The sequence below is a fragment of the Hemibagrus wyckioides genome, linkage group LG05 (genome assembly GCF_019097595.1).
Source record: "Hemibagrus wyckioides isolate EC202008001 linkage group LG05, SWU_Hwy_1.0, whole genome shotgun sequence".
Taxonomy (NCBI): domain Eukaryota; kingdom Metazoa; phylum Chordata; class Actinopteri; order Siluriformes; family Bagridae; genus Hemibagrus; species Hemibagrus wyckioides.
The window spans coordinates 20,497,090-20,519,898 of NC_080714.1; the positions used below are offsets into that span (position 1 = coordinate 20,497,090).

At 39.3% G+C, this 22,809-nt stretch overlaps 2 protein-coding genes across 3 annotated transcripts; one reads left to right on the plus strand and one right to left on the minus strand.

The window, feature by feature from the left end:
- Window positions 1-365: 365 nt before the first annotated feature.
- Window positions 366-7,839, minus strand: adipor1b (adiponectin receptor 1b). The gene is made up of 8 exons (XM_058389045.1): window positions 7,492-7,839; window positions 5,595-5,847; window positions 5,227-5,364; window positions 4,645-4,816; window positions 4,218-4,404; window positions 2,832-3,019; window positions 1,701-1,894; window positions 366-1,450 (listed from the first exon to the last, which is right to left on the minus strand). Exons 2-8 carry the CDS (start codon window positions 5,736-5,738, stop codon window positions 1,322-1,324), a joined length of 1,152 nt encoding a protein of 383 aa, XP_058245028.1. The 5' UTR covers window positions 5,739-5,847; window positions 7,492-7,839; the 3' UTR covers window positions 366-1,321.
- A 1,462-nt stretch (window positions 7,840-9,301) lies between these two features.
- On the plus strand, window positions 9,302-22,557 carry ptpn1 (protein tyrosine phosphatase non-receptor type 1). 2 transcript variants are annotated; one of them, XM_058389043.1, is made up of 10 exons: window positions 9,302-9,430; window positions 9,561-9,666; window positions 11,084-11,174; window positions 12,492-12,592; window positions 15,749-15,847; window positions 17,045-17,182; window positions 17,337-17,546; window positions 18,034-18,195; window positions 18,352-18,515; window positions 19,405-22,557. In XM_058389043.1, exons 2-10 carry the CDS (start codon window positions 9,610-9,612, stop codon window positions 19,685-19,687), a joined length of 1,305 nt encoding a protein of 434 aa, XP_058245026.1. In that variant the 5' UTR covers window positions 9,302-9,430; window positions 9,561-9,609; the 3' UTR covers window positions 19,688-22,557. The 2 variants fall into 2 exon arrangements, with proteins under 2 accessions (XP_058245026.1, XP_058245027.1); XM_058389044.1 differs by having other exon boundaries at window positions 9,419-9,454.
- The last annotated feature ends 252 nt before the right edge of the window (window positions 22,558-22,809 follow it).

Here is a 22,809-nt window from a genome sequence, read left to right on the forward strand (position 1 = left end):
GACAACTCAAAAAACAAAAAACACAACTAAATTAGATAATGTGTGCGCAAGTACTCTTTTTTTTTGTTGTTGTAAAGAATATCAAAACCAGACACTGACCAAGGAAACATTTAAAAATTTATCTAGGAAAATTCAGTTTTCTCACAAACTCTACAGATTATTACATGAAATCATTTACAGCAGATGAAAGACGTTAATATTTTTTATACCTGCTTTCATAGCTCTAGACACCTGCACCACCCAAAAGCCATAACTACTGCTCTCAGATTTGGAGCATTTTTATCCAACAGTGTGTACAGACTGAACAAGACAGGAAGAGGTAGCACTGCTCACACAACTCTCAGTGGTCTGTGACTAAATGCCTCTCAAGATATACTTTTTTTTTTTTATGTTTTGTTTCCCCCCAGCAGTGTGACAGTGCCTTGAAAACTGAACCGTGAACAAAAGCCTAAACAAATAATCCATGTTTTTTTCAACCAAATATTCATCTACAATGTATGTAGTGTAATCATCATGAACAAGAATTTCCCTGTATTGAGAAAAGAATAAAAAGATGCAACCTTGTTGGCTTTAAGCTCACATATCATGGAAGTCTTGAGCAGTTGTTAAACGAGGCAGTTAATAAATGTCGTGAAAAATACGTGTTTCTACAGGACAGAGGGGAAAATCTGTGGTATCGATTCACCAACACAGAGAGAAGCACACAAGTACCTCAGTTCCCTGTTGGCCTGAATACCACACAACAAGTTGATAAGTCCTTCTCCCACATCTGTCACAACGCATTGTGCAATTGAACTATTTATTATTGTTGTATTTTACAACTGCTCTAAATGCTTTCCATTGATGTAATGCCTTTCGAACTCTCAAGATTGCTGTAACATTATGACAAATTTGTATTAAATACAATCTTCCTCACTACAGGGAAACTTGTTCAAAGTTTTGCTCGTGGTAATTTTACACACACACACACACACACACACACACACACGCACGCACACACGCACGCACACACGCACGCACGCACTATTCAATAGGGAGAAGGTTGAAAACCGCTGGAGTATTTCTTTAGCCACGTTGTACTTAATATGTCTTCAAGTATTACAACAATAAAACACATTGATGATTGTATAAACCTTTTAAAATATAGATAATAATCCCTTAAAGTCAATAACAATCTTAGGACAGTTTCTGATCAGTGAGCGCAGGGTAGGCAGTGGAGTACGATAGCTCTATCCAAACTGATCAGGAAATGTTCGAAATGCTCATCAATTCAGTGCTGAAGTGATGAGTGGAAAGCAAGCGGAGAGAAGGACGGAGTTGTTTAGAGGAGAGAGTCGTCTGTACAGCCTCCTCCCAGTCCGTAGCGGAACTCCTGCAGGTTGGAGATGCCGTAAAAGTGAATAAAGGCTGCAGCCACCACCAACACGTGGAATATTTGATGAGACTGAAACTGAAAGGGAAAGAGAGACAAATCATGAGCACTAAAGACTACATCTTAAATCAAGCCACAGCTAAGAGTTCTTTAGGCATGCCTGAAATTTGCTTACAAAATACTAAAAAAGAACTGGTGTTGTGGCTTGATGTTTCACTTGATGCTTAAAGAAACATTCAAAAATAAGGGGTACAATGATGAACGTACAACTAACTGTTTAACACAATCTTAATAAAAATCAAGTAATCTATGCTCAGAGATGCCTTACCCAGATATCGCATTTCCCGGGGAAGTAGCGCTCAGGGATGCGTGCCGCATACAGACCGGCTCCAGTGATGTACATGGCACCCATTAGGATAAACCAGCCCATCTGGCCCACTGTTGTTGCCTTCACAAAGCCCTCAGCGATGGTGAAGTGCATTGTGGGAATGATGCCACTTAATCCCAGGCCAAGGAACACACCTGAGCACATTAACAGGAAAACATGAACTAAAAGATAGGAGGATTTGACGGTTACAGTCACTGGTTACTGTCAGTAACTGCTGTCGATTTTTGGTAACTGTATGTAAATCAGGTAATGAGCAGAATTTCACAGTTGAATAGCTTTCCTCTTCTCATTTGGCTTAGATCATCTCAGTATTGCTAAAATGCTTTCCATCCCAGGTATAGAAGGTGCTCTCTATTGAAACAATCACACAAGACTATTATGGTTTTCCCTGGTCCAAAATCTATTGCTCTGATCATGCTTAAATACAATGTGAAACCTGAACACAAAATTTCCTTCCATTTCTGATTGAAGCTGCATATTTCAGTGAGCAGGACTTCGGTTATATCCATATATATTTAAGCGATGTGTGAAAAGTGATCATTATTAATCTACAGACCGGTCAGGAGTCACTTGAAGTGGAACACGTGCGTTCCACAACCACCATTAAAGGCAAGTTCATTAAAGGTGGTGGATGAAATCCTGCAATAGGGTGTGTTATAACTCAAATATTGCCTGAAGCCACCACTATTAATCTTCAGAACTGAGGCCAGACATAAACAAATCATGAACTGCATGGTCTAGCACAGTTTGATCAATTCTCGTTCCAACACACACCTAATAAATGGTAATTATCTGCATGCTGAATCGTATGTGTTTGAACAAGAAAACCACAAAATTGTGCTGGAGCTGTAGAACGCTTACTTATTACTTAATTATCATCACCACGATTCGGAATCACTAAATGCTCATAAAGTCATCACCAATATATGTAAGTGAATTTCATATTTAAAACAAAATTATTATGTAGAATATCATTTCGAGAGCTGTACTAAAAGCCCATTTTAATCTTACAAATTTCCTTTGCATATATGCTTCCATTGTGTGTGCAGACTGCTGTCATGTAGGCTTTACCTGCACGTGTAGGTCTGTGGCGTGGAGTGGCAAAGCGATCCCACTGTGCCACGATGATGGCGGCGATGCCCAGAACACACACCACAGAGAGGTATATGAGGCGTGGCTGTGGAGAGCAGTAAAACGAGTAGTAGAGCCACGGCACGAACGAGCCCATTATCAGCAAAGCTATACCCGAGTAATCCAACCTAAACACACACACACAAAAAAAATTACAGTTACTCAAAAATTCAGTCCAGTATTTAGTGTAGTGCCCATTCACTCAAAAGTGTGATTTGGAGGCACACATAGGGACTGGTTTCCCACAGGACCAAACGAAAAAAGTTGCAGATGTGGTGTAGTTTTTACTTAATAGGTAGGTGGGAACAAACAGTCACATATGGAGCTTCCAGGGCAAATGAAGGCCACGTTCATGAACATTAGTGTGCTGGGTGCCTCTGTGCGATACATTTATCACAGTCTTTCATTTTCAGTAACTGCTTTAACCTGGGTAGGGTCACCAGGATTTACTAGTTTCTTTATATTTTGAGGAACAAAACCAACATATTCAAAACAGACACAAACAAAAAGAACACACTTCTAGCTTGATATTACACAAGGCGAGCTTTTCTTGGATGCCCGATTCTGATTGTGTTACGTAAACTGTATTGATCTTCATTTGTGACCTATAGAAAACATTCTGCACTGAAAAGCCAAACCTTCAATTCATTGCACTTACATTACTTGATTTCTTTAATGAAAGTGGTTTTTGTCTAAAGAATTAAACACTGACTGGTTGCAATCGCAGTCATATCCGTGCTGTGTGCTAAGCAAATCAAGTAATGAACAAAGTCATAACTGCTAACCTTTTATAAGTTTAGTAAATATAACATAACAAGTTTATTAAATGAATAACTAACAATATGACAACCCAATTCAAAGCAGATACTGAAATCACACTCGGGAGGACATGTGGGGTTTCTGAGTTTCTGCATCATTCTTATCCCTACATTCTGTTTGTTTATGAAGGAAAACATGTAGGATACATTCATGGGTTTTAACGGCTTGAAGTCCCAAAGTTCAGTGGCACCGTCACTCATAACATATACCAGCTATTAAATAAATGTGTAAATGTTCTTTCGGCTGCTCCCTGTTTGGGGTTGCCACAGTGGATCATTTGGTCTGCATGTTTCGATTAGGCATAGGTTTTATGCCGGATGCCCTTCCTGACGCAAACCTCCCATTTAATCTGGACCGGCACTAAGAGTTAACTCTTCAGTGGCTGGGTTAGCGCCCTGCCCGGGAATCGAAACCGGGTCACGGCAATGAGAGCGCAGGACCACCAGGAGGCATTACATAAATGAGTAAGAAGAAATGAGTATTTTTCATCTAGACACTGAGACTTACTTAGAGAACGTTCTGGACACTTTCTCTGAGTGACAGTAGACTGTGTGGAACAGCCACGAGAAGCAGAGGCAGAGCACAGCGCCTAGGAAAAACATCCCAAACACCACTTTCTCCTGTAGAGGTGCCATGAACGACACGTTTGGCCGCAGCATGGTCAGAGTGCCCAAACAGAGGAACAGGATCAGACCTGTGGGGGGCATCAGATGTTACTGCATTTTTACAACCTGAATCATGAGTGTTATTACAGATTTTAATCCTGAAAAGTCCTAAGGCATGCTGTCAGGTATAACTTCCATGGATTAACTAATAATAAAGGTAAAATCACAGCCTGAGAGTAAGAATGAGATAAAAAGGCATGTTTAATAGTGGGTGTATAATGATAGCTGGTAAGAAACACACACACACGCGCGCACACACACAAACAGACCCAGTAAATGTGTCCAGATGTTTCCCGTTTCTGTATGGATCCTGAAGATGCTTCCAAAGCAGGCTCGGAAAGACGGCATGGGTGGCCGATGACCGTGAAGTAGGTAGTCGTTATCCTTTAGCCAATCAGGAAGCAAGTGGAAAGGAATCACTCGCCAGCGTCCTTCCCATACCTAGTAACACCATCAACCACAGGACAAGTGCTAAGTGCTATTCATATGCATCAGCCACACAAACTAGCACCCACACACATACTTTGGTAATATGGAGGTCAAAGAATGGCCAGCTTTATTTAGCAAAACTAACATAGCATTAGAGGACTATGCAAAGTTACCTAACCTAACTTAGAAATATGAGAATACATAGTATATTCCAAAAAAAGTCCACTAACACTAACTGTTACATCATTGAAACTCTCTGGGTGAGTAAGATGGCCTTCCCTGTGCAGGCGATCAAGAGGACAATTAAAAAAAAATCATGTAATTTCATGGAATACAGATGAAGCAACATCTTGTAATAGAAAGGAAGGTGGGAATGACATTCAGGCTTTCTGGGAAATGATTATGGACTTGTATTTATTTACCTTGTGTACAAACTCTTCCATTTTCTCCATGGCATGGTGAGCCTGCAAGGGCAGTGTGACCACCTGCAAGTCATCCTCCTCATCATTGTCATCCTCCTCCTCCTCCTCCTCCTCCTCACTCGGGTAAGCTGTTGCACCCTGTCAATGTAAATTAAGTTAAATTTAGAAAGCCATCTGTAATGTTGATGGTGCTTCTGAAGCTGCCTTTAACAGCAACACGTAAAGAAGAGAAGTTCTGGATTTGACACAGTTCATCTTGTTATGAAATAGATTTACACACAAAAAAAGGCCTTGACACTTGATTAATATAACTATAACTGTGTCCCTCCTTCAGTCCATGACTTTCGTTTAACAGGAATGGCACTCACTCTGGGTTTGGTTGAGGCTTCTGGACTCATCAGCAGCGGTCCGAGCTCAGTGAGTTCCATGTCCTCCATGTTCCTCTCGTCCTCCGAGACCCGGCACTCGGCATCGCTGCTGGAGCCGTTGCTGCCATGGTGTCGCGTTGTCATGGGAAGACAAACCTAAAGCTCCCCAGAGACCCCACCTTACCCCACAGCCAATGTTCAATGTCCTGTGATCCTACGCACAGGGAATAGTCGTATCAGTGGAGCAATCCTTCTGAAAATGACAGAAATAAACATAGAAGGATTTATTTTTCAAAATATATATCTATATAAAAAATTAATCAGACAAAAGTGCTGACCTACTTATAATGTAGAACACAATTATGACAAATATATTGTGTGGAAAATATAAGCTAATAAAAAAAAATTATATTAGACTATATACACTATAGTAGATTTGTACTACAAGCTTTCGATAATGTCACCCTAAGATTTCAGTAATGTCATACAGATTTTCAAAAATGGTGTGCGTCATCACTGAACTCTTTGACTTTGACTGCGTGTGATATTATCGAAAGCTCTGAGTAGAATCTCCAGGTCATCATCTTGTTAATTACACACTGTCAGGCTGAAGGTTTTAGTGACATCACACTCTAACAAGCTGGAGGTTTTCATGAGATTACACACTGTCGAATCATCAACACTTACTGTACTGACTATGATTACAGAACTTTATCAGTGATTATTTTATGCTTGTCATATAGCTGATCGGATGCTATTCTTACCTGCATTTCCCTTTGTCTATGGTAAATGCTTTTTTAATAGACATTTTGAAACTCTCATGATAGCTTGAGGCCTGAGGTCTTATGAAAATGTGGCATTACTCTGTTTACTGGTAATTTGTTCACAAGGTGAACCATCATGACATGGTCGGAAATTATATGTTTCCCAGTAAGGAAAATTTATTATTTACACTGATCTGCCATAACGTTATAAGCAGTGCCAGGTGAAGTGAATAACACTGATTATCTCCTCATCATGGCACCTGTTAGTGGGTGGGATATATTAGGCAGCAAGTGAACATTTTGTCCTCAAAGTTGATGTGTTAGAAGCAGAAAAAAAAAGGGCAAGTGTAAAGATTTGAGCAAGTTTGATGAAGGGTCAAATTGTGTTGGCTAGACAACTGGATCAGAGCATCTCCAAAACCGCAGCACTTGTGAGGTGTTACCGGTCTGCAGTGGTTAGTATCTATCAAAAGTATCCTTTAAGTCCTGTAAGTATGGAGGCCCATGGAGGCCTCACCTCGCAACTTACAGGACCTGCTGCTAACATCATTAGTGCCAGATACCACAGCACACCTTCAGGGATCTAGTGGAGTCCATCATGCCTCGACGGGTCAGGGCTGTTTTGGCAGCAAAAGGGGGGACCAACATAATAATAGGCAGGTGGTCATAATGTTATGCCTGATCGGTGTATACAGCCGACCAGCTTTGTTTAATTTCACTAAAGCAGCCACCAATTCAATCCAGAACAGGACCATTAAGAGTCATGCAACAAAAAAAAGATGATCATATAGAATATTTTGCTGTGAATGTAGAGGATTTCGTCCTCGATGTGTTTACGTGGCAAAACTAGTTCTCCCAGTGGTTTAAATAGGTGCCAAAGGCAAAATTAGCCAGCCATAACAAGCAAGATGTATTGTTTACATGCGATCAGTGTCAAAATAAACCATGACAACATGTAAACTAGATGTGTTTTTTTGGCTAACTTTGCTTCCTAACCGAGTAATCACATCATCATACCCTACTGTATGTAGCCGGTTTTTGGCTAATCCTGCGAGCGATCCACTTTCATGGTTGTACAGAAAAATCAAACACATAACACAGAAGAAGGTACTGTTGATGGTGACTGATCATACCTGTTCAGGGTTCCTAGTAGCTGCAGCAGAACTTATTTAAGCTCTAAACCAACTAGAGTCAGCAAAAAAAAAATAAAGACAAGAAGGCCAGTTAGCTAGCTACACTGCTAACTACACGATCAGCTAACATTCACTAAGCCAGATAATCTCTCGGTGCGCAAATTAAACTTTAGTGACGATGTAAGTTCTAGATATCTAGAACATCAATATCTTCTTGTGTCTGCATGTGCCGTTTAACCAGGTCTGGAGCGGATTATCTAAAGGCTGACTATAAGGTAGTAATGATTAACTAGCCTAGCTGGCCTACCGAGAGACGTTCTTCCGGGAATAGTCAGTCTGTAGGGTTGCCAGGTCCTGTCGACAAATTCCTCTAAAATGTGAAATGCACACCTAAGCATAAGCAGTTCTGGTAATTCCTCTGTCTTCCTGCGGCGGAAAGCGCTGACACTATGGACACCAGTCAAAAATACAGAAACCTCCTTACAAAATCAACAAGAAGTGCATCCCAAAGCACATACTTCTGCACTATCGTACGCCCTTTTTTTGTTTTTACTGTAAACAGTGTAATGTCCCAAAATACATACTTTAAACTATGCCGTCGTATGATTTTTTTTTGTATTAAACCAGAAGTATAAGCCTTAACAAATGACATAAAAAGCACGCAATATGACACCGATAGCTTTAGCAGAATACAGAATGAAAATATAAAAAATAAACATGTTTTATTGAACAATAAATCACATAATGTGGTCTCAAATGACAATTGGAAGAATACATAGTTTCAGTACGTCATTTAGGACACAACTAATATGTTTTACTTCAATAATAATAATAATAAAAAAGAACAGTCAATTTTCACCTGTTTACTATTACGTTTAGATTTTGTTCAGTGTCAGTTTGTTCAGTTCCTATAGAAGCATTAATGGATTATAACAAGAGCGTTAATCTAAACATGTGATGTGCCAGAGCCGCCTTACTAAAAGTTAATCACCTTCTGACCAATTAGATTTGAGAATATAATAGTGTTGTGATATACATGTCTAATAAATATTGAATTTTTTGAAGTCAGTAAACAAAAAACAAAACAAAACAGATCACCCTAAATCAGCTTTACAAAAGCATACGCACAATGCTTAAAAAACGTGGACGTGGCAACAGAGAGAAAACGCCAGTCTGTCAACCAGAGTCATGTGCAAGGAAGCAGCTAATAGTAAACAGGAGAGAAGAGGAGGAGATTTAGAGAAATTAATATAGTTTGTTGCAATCAATTTTGGTTTATTCTACATATAAAAAGGAAATAAATCAACAGGGGATGGGAGGGAGCACGAATTCAATGGTACTAGTTTAATTCTGAAGATAATATCTCTCCGACTTTGAGATCATGTCCTTAGGCACGCGAACTTACAAGGAAAGCCAGGAAGCCAAGTTCATTAAACACATTCACAAGATTCACGCATTTATTTTTCTTTCTTATGCCTAACATGCTGACACGTTTCTATGGTAAAACAGTTATGAAACTTTGGCTACAACAACTTGAATCCTCACCCCGCACTCGTTCACCAGTAAGACTGAAGGAAGCGTGGCGCGGCTTCCGTGAACACTAAAGCCCGCCTTCTGTGATTTTTGAGGCGGTGTGTGTGTGTGTGTGTGTGTGTTCGCATTCTCGCTCGCGCTCGCTCTTGTTGGGCCCCGGCGATCTCCCCCGCCCAGCGCTTATGTGGCTGTGTCCCAAACCGCACACTACCGTACTAGATAGTATGCGAAAGCAGCGCTCCACCATTTAAGTAAGGTAGTGTGCGTTCATCTGTGCTGATTGGCTCTTGACCGGGGATTTCGGGCGCGCGCACTCTCTGATTGGTTACTGTTGTGAGCACGGGGGCGATGCGCAGAGTCAGCGCTGTAGTGCAGCGGTGCGGGAGGAGCGCGCGGCGTGTTTCCGGTAAGAAAAGGCCAAGAGACAACAGTAACGTTAAAATACTAATTTCGGAAGCGAATTAGCGTCTCTAAAGGATTTTACAGTTTGTGTGAACTGGTCGCTAATTTCTTAACTGATCCGGTGTGTTCCACAGGGAGTGACGGATCGGCAGTAGGGGAGCGGGCGGTTAAAAAAACACGGCGATGGAAGCCGAGTTTCGGGAAATTGATGAATCCGGGAACTGGAACGCCATTTACCAGGTAGTAGCATAGTTCATAACTATTAGATACTGTGTTTGGGTAAGCAAACAAGGTCACAAACGCTGCCTGTTCTGTGAATGCCATGCCACGGTGTGTAATCTTCGTGTTTTATGGGTGATGACACTAAGCTAGCTCGCGCGCTAACGTAACATAACGTAACGTAACATAGCCAGGCAGCACTGATAGTGTGAACTGATAGACGCTGACACGCTAACAAGTAGCTGCTCTGCTAGCCGACTCAGCTTTGTGTTGGCTGTTCATGCCAAACCACTGTACGGAACTCTACCCCAATAAAACCAGCCGCTGTTTGGTTCTCTGTTAAAAACAAAACAAAACAAACAACCACCACAACAACTGTTATATCCTGTTATTTAGGGCTCGTGAACAGCTAGCTAGATTGCTAATTGACTGACCCTGCTCAAGGGTTGTCACGATACTGTCATTTGACTTTGAAAGCATTGACTACCGAAAGCATGTACCGGTGTCCGATAAACAGACGATATACTAGTAAAATAAAATAAAAAATGTAAACAAAAAGTGTAAATTAATAAGTATTTTTCTTTTGGAACTGATGCTTTACAAGACTCACAATTAGACTTGGCTATATTGGCAAAAAATGTCAACTTGCTCTTTGATAAAAATGTGAAAATTGACATTTGAAATTATTATTATTGTTGTTGTAACATTTTATTTACATTGGGGAAAAAAAGTACAGAATTTTTGTTTGTTTTGTCCAGCACTGTCCACTCACCTCACGTGACCTGGCTGAAGAGGCTGATGTAGTCAGAAAGCTGAAGTCATTTCTCATAAATGTTTCGATAAGGAATTCTAGATTATCCCAGATAGGTTTTTGTCTTGTTTCCATGCAAAACAGGCCACTGACTGTACACTCATGACCAGTGGTGTCCTGCAGTTTAAAAAGATCTTTTCATCACTTTGTTGGTTTTGCTAATGCAAATTTCCGAACAAATTCAGGCTCTTTTTGTTAAGTTTAAGTCTCTTCGAACCCAGTGCCATCTATTTGCTTTCTCTCAATTCTTTATCCTTAATAGCATGTAAATAGAGAGCAGACGGTGTCTGGTGAGCACCCAAACCAGTTAAATCGAGCGAAGCCCAGAACACGACATCCCAGCTGACCCATTTCTGATTCATGCACAGTGTGCCACTGAAAATGCTTATGGCATCATTGCCTTACTTAACTGACCTACTAATAAGGCCTATTATAGAGTGATGGTGAAGAAGCGAAAACAAGATGTGTCTGTATTAATGCAGGTGAACGCCGATGTTCTCTACCATGACAGGAACAAACCATATGCAAAATAAATCTAAGTAGGCTTTTGTAATGCTTATGAAAGGCACTAAGCATTTTCCATTATCATATGGAAGAGATGCAACAGATATTTGTTTCTTTCTCCAGGAAATCAGACAAAAGTCAAGTGAACTGCCCTGCAAGATTGCCAAACTTCCAGAGAACAGAAGCCGCAATCGCTACAGAGATGTCAGCCCATGTATGTCGAACATTTTTTTTCGAGATTGATATAGGTTTTATCTGATTTCACCAGATGTTAAGTAAGGAATTAGTAAGAGTAAAATAATCTGTGACGTGACTGTATGATGTGATGCAGTGTGACACTTACTCTTGCCTCCCTGAAGTGGTTTATTATTTAAGACCACATCTCAGAGTCTTTTATTCCTGCCTTAACCAGTTTTTTTATTTATTAATGGACAACACCGCTTTCATTTTTTGTTTCTTTTAAAATGTAATGTTCCTGTTATCACTTGCATTATAGAAACTATGATCACGTTGTTCCTTTCACAGGCCCTGATTTTCTCTCGGTCTTGAGCTCTAACACTTAAGGCTTACATAATTATTTACATAAATGTTCTGGCAGAAAGTTTCACTATATCAACAATTCTGCACTTTTAAAACCTATTTATTGACCATAAATTATGTACCTCATCCTCCTGTGAGGCCCCTTTGAATAACTGGTTACTGCAGAAATGTATTCGAGCAACCGCATTAATATAATCAACACCTTCTGACCAATTAGTTTCGAGAGTTCGACAGCACTGTGGCACAGGCAGTGTGTGCCTTGTGGAGGTGAAGGCTAAAGTTCAACACACATTAAAACTAGAGCCCATGATTCGCAGAATGAAACTGCTTGAGATGTGAAAATATATATAAATAGCTTATGCACAGAAACCTGATTCTAGATCAGTACTACTAAATGTGTTTTAATAAAAACTCTTTTAGGGAAACTGTAGTACAGTTCAGGAGAAGTTTGTTCACTTGCTTTATGATATAATAAGTAGAAAAGAATTATTTCATCAGATGGCCAGAATGGGCAGAAGTGTTGATTATACTCATCTGTGAAAAAATGTAAGCAGTACTGATGCCATACCACCTCCACCCCTTTTTTTTTTTCTTCTCTTCCGTCTAAGTGTCTTTAGAGAGCAATGCTGCTGTGGTTTCCTCTTGTTTTCTCTTGTGTTTTTTCACTCGGGCCTAAAAACAGCTTCAAGTTTTTCATGCGAAAATCACCGCATGTGTAGGCTTCGGCCATTTTGGCTATAGATAACCCATGTATTATGCAACTTTTTTTAGTTACTGAACTAATATCAGGAGGATACTTGCTTCAATTTGGTGGAACTGAGAATAGGACCTGAAAGAGACCTGTGGTGTTTGTGCCACCACAGAGGCCTCTGGGAATTCCTCTCTCTAGCTGCACCTGTGTGAACACAGCAATGTATGGCACTCAGTCATGTGATTTGTAGTAAGGATTCAAAATGCTTACTGTATTTGTCTGTATTTCTCCCTCCACCAGTCGACCACAGTCGAATTCATCTTCAGCTCGGCAGCAGTGACTACATCAATGCCAGTCTGATCTCCATGGAGGAGGCGCAGAGAAGCTACATTCTCACTCAGGTTAGAAGACAAGGGAGAGCCAGCGGCCTCCAACAGTTCCCCTTAGACGTCTCCTCATAGCAGTTAACACTGTTGTTTCACTGTGTAGGAATGTTTCAAAGGAAGTCAGTCATGATCTGGAAATAACTCACTATATTCTGACCTTACATTGTGCCTTTTGATTGTTAGTTTCAACATCATAATAAAGACTTCTGTGCGTTCCCAAGAAGCGGTGGAGAACTGAAACCCATGGGAACATAGCGTTGCACATGGCTGCTTCATTTGATTCCGGTTCCGGGGTTTGGTTTTTCACTGTTCTGTGGATTGGAACGAGCCAATGCTTTGACTTTGCACCTCAGTAGCTCTCTAAAGTGCTGTAAAACCTGTATAGACAATCCAGCGCTCAGCTGTGCTTTCAGTATTCAAAGAGGTTAAATGTACAGAGGAATGGATTTCCTCTATGAACAGGCTACACAGTGTAATATAACTAAACTATTTAAAATTCCTTTTGTATTTAAAATCGCTTGAAGGTACCGCTAATGATTTTTTGAGTCGGAAAACTTTAGTGTTTTGTGGAGTGTTTTCCTCGCTTTTTTTGTAGCCGTCACAGAAATATTTGCTTAGAGGGAAAGTCCAGTTTCAGCGGCTGCCCCGGCTGTAAATAGGTGACGTAAATATAAAACCACTCGGCTTCATTCTTGAGTTAAAATGTTGTTTTATGCTTATTTGGGTTTTAAGTCAGTGTTCTATGCCATTGTACATCCAAGAGGGATGTCGCAGTAAATTTAAAGTGAAATATGACCAATAAATAAATAAATAAAACATGCAGGGCAATTATCACCAATACCACCAGAACACTGCTTCTTCTTCTTCTTCTTCTTCTTCTTCTTCTTATTGTTATTATTATTATTATTATTATTATTAGCGTTTTATTCCTTTTATAGTAAAACGATTTAAAATTTTTATTGTTTTTTTATTATTATTATTATTACATTTTATTATTGATTAAGAACAGCACGTATGTCCCATGTGTATAATTATGTATCATGTCGTGGAATGTCCGCAAGAAAAGCTTATTCTGGTTACCACTCATAATATAACAGATGTAAAGAGTCATTCCCAGACTACCCCTCTCTCTCTCTCTCTCAGGGAAAAAAAAATGCCACTTGCAACATTACATGAGAAACCCCAAGGCAGAAGAAAGTCCTATAGACTTTCCCATGTCTTGTGGGAAAAGTTAAAGTGGCACCTGTACTGCTAACTCTTATGAAGATCATAAAAAAGAAATCAGTTTGTATATTCTTTCACAGTCCCAGTGTCACTATAAAAACCATAGCAGTCCTGGGATCAACTTGTTGTCAGATCTGCTGCTACAAAAATTGAATCCTCGCATTCTGACCAATCCGAATGGAGAATCCACAGTCTTCTTATTCATTTTCATAGAGATAAATGCACTGTGACATGAGACTTTCACTGGACTAAAGCTGCTATATTATAACATAAATCAGCACAAAGTAACAAAAACAAATTCTTTTTAGGTTCAGTGCCAGCATTACAGATGTTGTATGTCACGTCCTAGCCTTATAAACACATGACTTGTTAACATCACTGTACTTTGCATTTATATGCGTTTCATATGCGCAGATCCTCTTGTGACTGCCTAAGAGGTATAAATGCAAATAGTATTTGTGGTGTTTTAACCACACCACAAATACTTTAGAATTACCATTTAAGGTCGTACCATGCACATCTGTATATCAAAAAAATGCGGGAGGCAACACCACTGAATGTTATGCAAGCGTGAACATGCTCAGATCCGTCTCCCGTTTACCATCAGTTCTCATTATTAATGTACTCCCGTCTACTGGGGCATATTTTCCGTATTTTTTAAAGTTTTTAAGTCCACACATTGAGTAGGAATCAACGGATGTTATGAGGGACTGAAAATAGACGTTCATGTAATATCTTAATATCTAAAATTTGTAATGTCTCCATACAGTGAAAATGAACACACAATATTGACTGTGTATTGATTACTTTATACCCTCATCATATAGCTCTCTATGAAAACATTCCAGTGTTTTTCTCACCTTTATGTATAACAACCGTTCGTTCTATTAAGGTAGTGATGATGTTAAGATAACATTCTGTTGAGGTGTGGTGCATCAACTCGTATTTTTCAGCTTATAGAGGGACGTTAATGATTATGATGAGACTGTTGTAAGAGGTTAGTGACTGATGCGCGTAAAACGCAGGAAATGTCAGCTGTGTATTTCATGCTGCTGACGTTTCCTGGCCCATTTGGAATATGTTGTGAAATACCAGAGAATGTGTCAGAATTAAGAGGTGACGCGCCTGAACGTGCTATTCCCTTCTGTTCAGCACGGAGATGTAACCCTTCTTAAATTCCCATTCCTCTGCATAAAGCAGAGCCCTCGGACAATTGATCACAGGGTTAACCAGTCGGGTCGAGGTGGTTCTGCTTAGCTCAGCTGGTTCTCGAATAGAGTTTGAGTATGTGACTGTATGGCTTGGTGGATTAGAACTAAATTACAGAAAGGATGATTTGTCCGACTTTTTTAGAGCTATCTTTGCAGCTCCTTTCTAATATTTTGGCTTGGTACAATGATTGTAATTGGCTGTTTGACCGTTTGTCTTCTATTCTCTTTGTGTTTATCCCTAATCCAGAGAAATAATGTGATGTAGGGAATGCTATTGACCTCAGCTTTATGATAAAGGACTACTTTAGAGCAAATATATTTCTTCAGTTATTATTTCTATATTTTGCTTCTTTAAAACATGATGCCACTTCAACTGCAGTGAAAATATGATCGGAAATATAGGAAGCTGCTCTGTCCAATTTCATGTGTGACACTGACACTGGTCATGAAAGGCCAATCATAGCCTTAGAATTAGAAGGTTCTTCATATTCTATCCTATTGTGCCACTAATTTTTCAGATAAAATCTGATCCAAAGGTCTCAAAATCCAAATCCTTGCCTATTAGTAAAATGATCAAATCCATATTTGTTTATTTTCCTGTATCCTGGTGTATTTTTTCTAAGCCACATCAAATTTGAGTGACAATTCACATTATGAATACACAAGATTGTCCCTTAATTTCAAATATGTGTAAAACGTAATCTCTCTCCCTCCTTCACTCTCTTTTTCTTTTTAGGGTCCTTTGCCTAACACATGTGGGCATTTCTGGGAGATGGTGTGGGAACAGAGGAGTCGTGGAGTCGTCATGCTGAACCGTGTCATAGAGAAGGGATCGGTAAGAGTCGTCATCTTCATAAAGTATTAAAGATTCCTTGTGTGCTGCAGATGCCTAGATTTGTAATTATCTTCATACTGTGTAATAAATGCTCTGTTGGAAGCATTTGTGACTGTGTATGAACATAAAGAATATAAACTGATGTCATGGAAACACAGATCTTAGATTTTTTGTGCGTGTTGTTTTTTTTTTCCTAAAATAGTACATCCCAAACTCAGTTTCATTTCTCTTATACCACATCTATTTGCAAACAACTACAATTTTTTGTAATAATTCACACGTGCCACATCATTTCTTTTATCACTTCATAGTTATGTGTAATGTTGTGGAATGTCCATGAGATGAGTTGGTTCCTGTTACTCAGAATTTAATAGCTGTAAACAGTCATTCCCTGACAAGCCACTATCTTCTTTCTCTCTTGAAATTACTGAGACAAAAAAAATATTATAACATTGCTAAGAAACCGCAAGGCACGAAGAAAGTCCTGCAGACTTTCCCATGTATTAAAGGAAACATTAAAGTTGCTGTGCCACTAACTGTTAAAAAGAGCTGACAGAGGAAACTGGAATAAAAATGTTGTAGAAAATTGTTGATTCAACAGATCTACAATAATAATCTTGCATTCTTCCCAGTTCATGTCCTCTGCATAGAAACGATAACACACTAAAACAAGTGATTTTTGCTTCGCAGCTGAATGTATGGTCAGATGTGCAGTTATACAATTTGTATCAAGGCTTTCTGAGAATTAACACAAGTAGGCGTTTGCAGCCAATGAAACGTTAACAAATTTGTTTTAAGGTGTTAAAAAATGTGTGGGCTTTTAAGTGGTGCAACACAAAAGTGTTAGTGTTTACTTTATCGTCATATGCCACATCCCTCCATGGCCGGGAATGAAGACAGCAACATTGGCCGTGCTCTCTGGGTGGGAGGGAAAACATTACTGTAGGCGTCTGTGAGCTCATGTATATGGAGGAGGGCAGCTGCCACTTTCCTCTGATAGTGGTACACTGTCCCATGATGCTACAAGAGCAGCAGTTTGAAAATATGATTTGTCTGGCTTCAAAGCCCTTCCATGCTCATAGCGATCATGTGATAAACTTTCTAGTGGGTGGAAACTGGCACGGGATCAGAAAAGGGGATTGGGGGGAATGCGGAATGATAGGACTAACTACCTTACTGTGTGTTTTGTTGGTTCAGGTGAAATGTGCACAGTATTGGCCACAGAGGGAGGAGCGGGAAGCCATTTTCGAGGACACAAACTTCAAGCTGACTCTTGTTTCAGAGGACGTGAAATCATACTACACAGTCCGGCAGCTGGAGCTGGAGAATCTTTTAGTGAGAAACGTTGCTGTTCTCCTTTTTTTTTTTTTAATGAAACATTTATTAAAACCAGAGCATTGAGTGTTTATTATCCAGGTCAATTAGTCTTTGTTTTAACACATGCAAATAAATGACTAAATTTCTAAACTGTGTTTCTTCTTGTTTACAGACTCAGGAAACCAGGGAGATTCTTCATTTTCACTATACCACCTGGCCTGACTTCGGTGTGCCCGAGTCTCCTGCCTCTTTCCTCAACTTCCTGTTCAAGGTGCGAGAGTCAGGCTGTCTAAACTCAGATCAAGGGCCTGTGGTGGTCCACTGCAGCGCCGGCATCGGTCGCTCCGGAACCTTCTGCCTTGTAGATACCTGCCTCCGGTTGGTGAGAGAAGCATTTATTTTATTTCATTTAATAATAAGATGTTTTGAATTTCTTCTGTGCTACATTTCGCATAAATAAATTTGAGGGACTGTACTTATGACCAGTAAAGTACATTTTAATATACACTGAGGTAATGTATCTTCTCATTCCAGAGGAGTACAATTCAGGAGGAAATTTGTCTCGTCTTTAATTAGATTTAAGTTGTAGCCTTTATATTCAACGAAGCATTTTGTAATACGCCTGTGACATGAATTAAAATTATGCAGTTATGATGAATACAGTGCCAACTTCCAAACAGACCCCATTCCAGCTGAAAGCTAGAAATGCATTTCCTTCAAAGGATATCCCTGAAAAAGTACAATTAGTCTAAATCTAAAAACATTTAAACATTACAAATTAAGCTCTGACTAATGAAAAAAAGGATGATTCAAAATCTGTTGTGATAACCTCTAAGAAATTGGAACGCATTTCTTCCCTGTATGTGTAGATGTCTTTGAGGAAAGACCCGTCCTCAGTCCAGATCATGGATGTTCTCCTGGAGATGAGGCGGTACAGAATGGGTCTGATCCAAACAGCAGACCAGCTCCGATTCTCCTACCTCGCCGTTATAGAGGGTGCTAAGTACATCATGGGAGACACCTCTATCCAGGTGAGAGCATATATATATATATATATATATACACACACACACACACACATATGACTTTAGAAGACCACAGTATCCTTGACATGGTTGCATGTCTGGCATGTTAGAAATAATCTGGTGATCAAATGCACTGATCAGTCATTGATTTTGTGTCCTCAGGAGTCATGGAAGGAGTTGTCAAATGAGGAAGACCCTCCCCCAGAGTTCACACCCCCTCCTAGGCCACGTCCACCAAAGCCCCCCTACAATGGACCCATTTCCACCCCCCAGTTTTTCCCTGAGCATGACCATATACAGGCCAACAATGTCATCTCCACACACAGGTAACGTCTACATAAAATACAGCTGCACATTGCAATGCAGGCTTCACTTAGATTGGAAACCAGGCAGCATAATTGGGTCCCAACTTTTGTTTTTTTATATATATATATATATATATATATATATATATATATATATATATATATATATATATATATATATATATATATATATAAATAAATATATATAAATAAATAAATATAAATAAATAAATATATATATATATATATATATATATATATATATATATATATATATATATATATATATATATATATATATATTTATTTATTTATATTTATTTATTTATATTTATTTATTTATATATATTTATTTATTTATATTTATTTATTTATATATATTTATTTATATATATATATATATATATAATATATTATCATTTACTGTTAGCTTACTATTAGCTCTGTGCTGTGTTCTGATATTGCAGATGGAATGTAGTCCATAGAAAACATGCTTTAGAGATTCACAAACAAAATGCTAAGGCATCACAATAAAGCACAAAACAGCCAAGGTTTGTGAGAAAACCAGCTAATAACAGTTAACTGAGTGGTTTTACTGTTGCAGAAGCATTCAGTAGTTATGACCTTCTGTGGTATAACATTCTTTACTAAGGTCTAGGCTTATGCAGCCTTTTATTATAAAGTTTTTCATGTTGGTTTAGTGCATGGTGATGCATTGTCTGGTAAACGTCACATTAATATTTTATCGATTTTAGTTGAATTCCTAGTGAGAGAGAACAATATTTATTAAAAGAATTTCCTGTTTAGGCTAAAGTTTTATGTTAGTAAGAAGTTTCCAGAATTGTAGTTTCTACACTTGTTTGGAAATTTGCAAATATTTGCTTAATTAATCTCTTTGCTTATTTCCCAGTGCCCCTTCAGAGCCGGAGTTTCGCAAACGGACGGTGGTGCCGGTGGCAGCCTCAGCACCAGTGGGGCTTGAGACAGCAACATTGCCTGCCGATGAGCCTGATGCCAACGCTCTAAAGCCAAGCAAACCAGTCACCATGACAACAGAACCTCCACCCAAACCATCACGGGCACCACCAGAGAAGAAGCCTTCGGGACAGTGGAGCCCCCTGCTTGCTAGCATGTGTGTTTGCACCATGCTCGCTCTGGGAACATACATCTGTTACCGCGTCTACTTTCACTGATTCTCTCTCTCTCTCTCTTTCTCTCTCTCTTTGTCTCTCTCTCTCTGTCTGTCTGTCTTCCTGCCTCTCTAGCTCTCTCTCTCTCTCTCTGTCCCTCCTTCTGTCTGTGGTTAGTGTGAGGGTGGGCGAATAGGTTCTGCTGGTCAGCCAGCTCTCTCTACCTCCTTTGGGAGAGCAAAAGAATTAGAAGAGAGAGAGAGATGGAGAGGGACAGACACTTGCCACCAAGCCCTGTCTTTGTTCGTTTCAGATGATTTTCCCCACTTCTTTTCCCTACACAGTTTGGGGAAGGATGTAGAGAAAAGACTTTCTTAGCCAAACTGCTGTTACCCTATTACATGACACAAACACACAACACACACAAGCAATCTGTCAGTTTGATAGCTCAGGGCCTCACATTTCAGGTGTCCCCCAAATATGACATCCAGGTTTTACTAATCCAAATAAACCCTTTTATTATTGCTGCAATAAGCAAGGGAATGTCTGTGTGTCTACTGTGTGTGTGTATAGAGGATGTCTGTTTTTGTGTCAGAGTAATAGGTTGTGTGAATACATTTTTGTGTCACAGTTAAAGTCAGCGTTTTGAAAAATCAGCGCAGTTTGTGTACACCATAACTGCCACACGTGGACTCCAGTGGCTTTGGCAGTCTGTTTAGCCTTCCCAAATATCCAGTGTTTTTTTTTTTTTTTTTCTTTGTTTGTTTGTTTGTTTTTTTTCCCCCCTCCCCTGTCCCCTCCTCTTGCTAAGCTTTAATGATGCCCTTTGCAGAGCTACGAAATTTGTGTCTGCGTATGTGTGTGTGTGTGTGTGCGTGCGTACAAGTGGAGAATGGAGAGAGTGGCATCGAGTCCACTCTGAAAGCAATCTTGCCAGTCTTGAAATAAAGGTGTATGTTCTTCCTGCCCAACTGCAAGGGCTCACATTTGCACTTAGCCTGTTTTTAAAAACTAAACATCACAATTAAAGTATCTTGATCAAAAGATAAGACACCAGCGTGTCCATTCTACTCATGTGCATGGATTTGCTTTAGCGCTTACAGAAACTTGTGGAATGTGTTTTTGTTTCTCTCCGTTGGTTTTGCTTCCATTTTTACAACCATTTTCCATCTGTCTTGTAAGCATTTGATCAACATATTCAGGGACGTTGACCTTGTTTGTATGCTGTAGTCTGACTCCCTGAAAGCTTTTCTGGCTTAGACCCATGTAATGTCTTGGGAAGGGGGGATAGGAAGGATGTTCTGAACGTTACTTAAATGTTATTTCAAGGTTATGACTCTCTAACCTTTGCAGGCCGCATTTACGCACAACATCACCAGGTCCTCCTATGAGGACACGTCCTGGCTTGAACCCATTCCCGGTGCAATCATAGCATGCTGGAGGTAGCATAAAACAATCATCATCTAGCCACCAGGAGGCAGCATTGTGTTAGGCGCGTCAGAAAAAGCATCTTTTTGAGGGGTTCGATCATCATTTCCTTTTCTTCTTGCTCCTTCCCTAGCAATATATAAATCCATCTGGATGTTTGTGTGTCTTTAGAAATGGCTGTTCTTGGGATGCAGCTTGTAGTTTGTAATGGCAGCTGTGACGTTTGGTTTCTTCGCCAAACGCCAACGTGGATAAACGATTTTTATTTTTTTTCTTCTGCTTGAGAACCTGATTTCTAATTCCGTGTTTTGTTCTTTGTGACAACTTCTGGATTTTATGAAAAGCCATTTAGGAATTTGTGTCATTTGTATACTCCAGATAACCTTAAATGAACGAATGAATGAATAAAATAAATATTATAAAACATTCTCGTTCTGCGAGTAACATGCTTTGGTCATTCCTGCAGTTTTGGGCTAAGCTGTTTGACTCAAACAGGTCGTTTCTGTTCATAGGTGGTTAAAAGGGAATAGTTGTTTCAGAGAGCATTTTTTTTGTTGTCATCTTCATCGTTCAGGACTATATAAACAACCTTATTTTCTCACGTAGGTTCTTAATAAATTAGTGGTTAGATAATGATGGAGTTCAGGATGCTTCAGTTTTTTTCCATTCTGGAAAAGGATCCTGTGATCAGGAGTAGGGATTAATGGCTTTGTTGCTATGTTAGATTATGGAGTTAAATATATTTTTCCTTCAGAGTGGAGCGTAACAGACACCAACATTCAGATTTATGCATATACCTCTTTATATGATTTCTATGACAAAAACCTTGTAATAGACATTAATGACTGAATGGAAATTTGCATGGGTTAAAACAGGGGTCTAATTGGTTTAGACTTTTAATCTTTTTTCTTTCTATTTTTTTCTTAGCCTTTTGTAATACTACTGCCTCTTTCTAATCAGTCTAATTAGACTTTTGATTGTATTTCACCTCTGCTGGGAAAACAAAATCAATTGTGCTCACCCACTGCAACTTTACATTTGCTTTTGTGGTTCAAGTATTAAGGTCCAATTAATTCTAGTCACCGTTAGACATGTCCCAGTTTTTGTGGTCTGTCTTGAACCTCTAGAATGTAATAACATCTTTATGGACATTCTCTTGTCACTACCTGTTATCACAAGTTACTTTGTGCCAGGTATATCACTTGTGTGTGTGTGTATGCCAATGTGTGATATAATTTTGGCCTGGCAAATTGGCAGAATCTTTACAAAAAAAAATTAATAATCTTACCCTTCATATAGAAGGCCTCACTGTTTTTGTTTTTGTTTCCATTTCCTTCCCTCCACCATCTATTTTTCATCATTATCCTTTTTTTTGTATAAAAAGAAAAGAAAAGAAAGGACTACTGCTTTGTTGTGGTTGGTTCTGATTTGCATTGGAGATTTGTTTTTTTTATGTTCAGACTGATAGACAGAAACTCTGTGGTAATAAAATCATACGTCTTACAGCCATGTCCTTTTGGTTTTGTTTTTAGTAAGCTGGTTATTCCAGTGTCACATGAGAAAACCTAGCCACTGACCTAGTACTGAAAGTGTAAAACACCCTGTGTAAGTCTTCATGCACATCTGGACCTGTGGTGAATTGCTAACAGCATCAAGTTCGCACTTTCACATGTACCTTGTGTTTGCTCAGGTTAAGATTTAGACATATCCAAAGTGTCATGTGTATGATATGTTGCTATGACTGAAGAGCAGCGGAT